At 39.6% G+C, this 4,371-nt stretch overlaps 1 protein-coding gene across 1 annotated transcript; it reads right to left on the bottom strand.

Annotated features, from left to right (window-relative positions):
- Positions 1–243: 243 nt before the first annotated feature.
- LOC149241672 (cysteine-rich receptor-like protein kinase 2) lies at positions 244–3,465 on the bottom strand. The gene is made up of 7 exons (XM_089370615.1): positions 2,628–3,465; positions 2,273–2,401; positions 1,772–1,911; positions 1,369–1,579; positions 1,023–1,257; positions 725–869; positions 244–612 (listed from the first exon to the last, which is right to left on the bottom strand). The coding sequence occupies exons 1-7, from the start codon at positions 3,463–3,465 to the stop codon at positions 244–246; spliced, it is 2,067 nt and encodes a 688-aa protein (XP_089226741.1).
- Between the last annotated feature and the right edge of the window lie 906 nt (positions 3,466–4,371).

Here is a 4,371-nt window from a genome sequence, read left to right as displayed (position 1 = left end):
TGTCTAAACATCTTCATCTACTTTAAATTTAAATGATGGAAAAATAAGAATTTTCTTGTGTTTTAATTTCCAATAAGTGACACCACATAGTCGTCGTACAGCCTGAAAATCTACTCATTAATCTCCCTTTTACCACCGGGTCAAGATTGTCTACCCGACAGTGTTTCGACACACAGTTTGACGCACCTAATTGCGTAACAACTAATGATGCGCTACGGTGTTACTAGAGGCACTGCCTGATTTTCATCTGGGCTCCAGAGGACCTGATGAAGGATCAGCAGCTGCAGAATGGATTTCGGAAGGTGTCGTGGAAGAAGTTGCCGCACTGCTTGATGTTTTGTCAGCCTCAATAACTCTACCACGTTTAACTTGGTGACGTGTTTCCACACCACCCAGATCTACGAAAGCAGGCTTTCTTGGCGATGGAATATTTTCTCGCTCAATTGTCAGCATCGACACTACCTGCGACATCGAAGGCCGCAAAAATGAAGCTGCTTGTGTGCAGAGCAGACCAATTTTAATCACTCTATTGCCTTCCTCCCACGAATAACTGCCCTCCAATGTGGAATCTATAATTTCCAAAGCTCTTTCTGCTTTATACAGTCTCCATGTCTGGTCGCCCGACACACCAAAGGAACATAAAACATTTATTAGCCAGGCATCGCAATGATATATATATATTAGAAAATTTCCAGCTGAGAGATGAGATCCATGTGAGCCATACCCCTTCGGTGAGAAACTCTGTGCCTTGAGCCAAACTGTGATTCTTTTTTCCGCTCACAATCTCAAGAAGAAGAACTCCAAAGCTGAATACATCTGCTTTCTCCGTCAGCTGTCCGCGTAAGGCGTACTCAGGCGCCATGTAACCTCTGCATAATGTCATTTACAGTGAGCTCTCCATATCTTAACCATCTTAAAATGATATAATTTTTTTAGATATATGAGTTGTAGTTTACTCATATATTATAATTTATTAAATCAACTGTAACATCAATACGTTGAACGGCAGAGATAATTCTTACAAAGTTCCTGCAACTCTGGTGCTAACGTGGCTCTGATCTTCTGCAAAGAGTTTGGCTAAACCAAAGTCTGCTATTTTCGGTCTATGTTTATTGTCGAGTAAAATATTGCTTGCTTTAATATCTCTGTGGATGATCCGAATTTGAGACTCCTCGTGAAGATAAGCCAGACCACGCGCAGTTCCAACTATGATCTCATACCTCTCTCTCCATTTAAGTGAATGGCCCTTTGTTGTATCTGTAATTAATACATATAGACAACTAAAAAAAAGTTAGCCAGCTACATACACAAACTAGAACAATTCCAAGATCCATGCAATCAGTAAGCCGTTAAAGAGTGAGAAGCAACCGAATATAATCTTGTCCAGACTACTGTTTTGGAGGTATTCATAAACTAGTAGCCTTTCTGAGCTTTGAACGCAGCAGCCAAGCAATTTGACTAGATTTCTGTGTTTAACACGACTGACAAGATTTGCTTCATTCAAGAATTCAGCGTCTCCTTGCCTTGATCCTATTTTCAGCCGTTTAACTGCAACCTCTCTGCCATCAGATAGAACCCCCTGTACATCATTCAGCTTTAAATTATTTCTATTCTCCATCATGACTTGAACTATTGCTGGCTATAACTCTATATTTCAAAACCAATTAACGCTTTACTTTAAATCAGCTTTTAATTATTTATATTCTGCATTAAAATGTGAACTGTTGCTGGATATATCCCTAATTGAATTGAAAGATAATTTAACACTTACCTTAAAGACGGACCCGAAACCTCCCTCGCCAAGCTTGTTCTCTGCGCTAAAATTGGAAGTAGCTTCTCTCAGAATATGGTACTTAAAAATGAGTTCTGGATTCACTGTAGGAAGCGATAAGTTAATTTCCCCTCTCTCACCTGCAAACACAATTACATGGCATCTATTTATCTTGAGATAAATCGATTAGTGAACAGTTCACAAGCTATCTGCTAATAAGGCACAGTGTAGTTTAAGTTGGCCACAAAAAGAAATAGAAATTTTGACATAATTTTGATAAAATCTATCCCAAATTTTCTAAGGATTTTGGGCTAAAGGTTTTTTGATGGTGCAGAACTCATTTTTGTTTAAAAAAAAAAATTAAACACTTCCAGGGTCAGATTTATTGAAAAAAATTTAACTGAATTCCAACTAAAAATTTCCCATCGGGGAAGAAATTGTGGCCTCGTTAGAAAACGCCGGCACTAAGGCACACAGTGAATGACTTCACAATCTCAGGACCTGTGGATGTTGTTGACCGTTTCGAACGTTTCCGTCGAATCCACTTGCATAGACATATGGATGCAATAAATGCAGCCATAGAGGCTAGCACGCCTAAAGCTGTCGGAAGCTCCTTAGAGCCTTTCCCTCCTGCAAATTTACAAATATAGCCTTGGTAAATTAGCTATGTTTACTTCACCGAATAAAATCTTTACAGAAGCAGTATATTCCACATCATCTATGGTGACAGATTGTACGTTTTACTGCACCGAAAATAAGATATTTTGGGGGAGTAAATTGGCTATATGTTTTATTTCACTAAATAACAAAACCACAATCATCATAAAATGAACAAAACGATATGCGACAGAAATACCGGATTCCGGACTGCTCTCGCCTGGCAATGACCACGGCGAAATACTGGAAGTATTGAAAAAGCTATAAATTTCGTAATGCAAATCACAGTTCCTACTTCGGTAGCGTGCTCCATTAGCTCCAGTTGCGCATGCCGTGGCCGAATTATTCGATCGACCGGCACCGGATATCTTTGACCGACCGGCAGCTAAGCACGACCGGCAATTTGTGGGGGTCAGATCTCTCCAACACTGGGCTAATATATAGAGTTCCTTCGAATCCGACAAATCAGTGTCGAAATTAACAGTAGCAAAAAGTTGAGGATTCTGCACAGCTTTTTCGATGGTATCTGAGAGGGGTTTCTCAGTAGCATTTCCGAACAGCTCTGGAACATAGCTTCTATTGCTGTCACAAACAACATTCATAACCTCGCTTCTCTCATTATAATCGTTGTAAAAGTTATGATTGTCGTAACGTAAGAAGCAGTCATTTAGCAAAAGGAATCCGGAGGTTCTGTCGCGGCATTTATCAACAAGAAACGCTTTCGTCGCCGATGCGCACTGTTGGCAATCGAAGGAATTTAAATCCCCCCTGCACTGGAGAAGCCCATAAACAGCACTATTGCTGTTTTGGCCCTCAACACTAGTGGTGAATCCGGTCATAGAAACGTTCCCCACCAATGATTCAAGTGCCCGGTCTAAATTACGCTCGAAATCGCTACCGTCTCTATATTCGTTAGTCCCGCAATCACCCCAATAGGAATTATTAAAATCCTCAGCTGCTATGAGGTGCAGAGGCGTCCATACAGTGACGATAAGCAACATACAGTTCATTATTAATGCTTTCGGCTTCATCGCCATCGCAGGGCAGGGAAAGAGCTCAACGCCCTTCTCGATCTTTCTTAACTTTATGAAGGAAGGCGCGTATTGTAAAGTTGAGTTAGAAAACACAGCAGGGGTATGTGCGTCAGTGTGAGTTTTCAATTGGTGTGGCTGAATCGATCAAAGTTAACTGCAGATTCTCTCTAGTCTCTTTCATCCATTAATAATAAAAAAAGGGAAATTAAGTATGACATTAATCTCATCTTTTTCACAAATTATACTAAATTTTCCCTTAACCGTCCACGTAACGGGGTCGAGGTCGGGGTCGGGCTTGGCTTTCTATGACGTGGAAGACCGGGAAGAAAATTTTACTTACGAAGAGAAGGCGTAGGAGATGGGGCAGACGATTTGAATGAAGGGCGGGTCGTCCCTATTGACTTGCCTTTCTGTGGAGTGGAAGACTCCCTTTTCTACAATGTGGAAATCTCCGTGACTGAGCCCGATGACTCCAAGTCCCCCTATTGACTTGCCTTTCTGTGGAGTGGAAGACTCCCTTTTCTACAATGTGGAAATCTCCGTGACTGAGCCCGATGACTCCAAGTCCCCGCGCCTTTTTGGATCGATACGGCGAGTCTGACGCTTTGTCTAAGCAGAGTCTAAGCGTTATATTTTTCAAAATTTATTGGATCATTTTGTTTGGAATTTTTTCACAATTTGTTGAAATGATTAATTTAAGTGGTAAAGTTTATATAATAAAAAAGTTTAAATTTATTTATATATTTAAAAATGGATTTAAATTATATAATATAATATTTTAAAATTTATATTAAAATATATTTAATAAATAATTATTTTGAAATTTTTGCATAAAGATTAGTAAAGAATTTGATGTTGATGTAAATCTTTGGGAGTTGAAATGTGTCTTTAAACATTTCAATAACAAAA

Source organism: Pinus tabuliformis, chromosome 8 (genome assembly GCF_031772625.1).
Source record: "Pinus tabuliformis cultivar Carrire ecotype Pingquan chromosome 8, CPIR1, whole genome shotgun sequence".
In the NCBI taxonomy this organism is placed as follows: domain Eukaryota; kingdom Viridiplantae; phylum Streptophyta; class Pinopsida; order Pinales; family Pinaceae; genus Pinus; species Pinus tabuliformis.
Note: the sequence above shows the minus strand (reverse complement) of the source record. Positions and strands in the feature narration are given on the sequence as shown.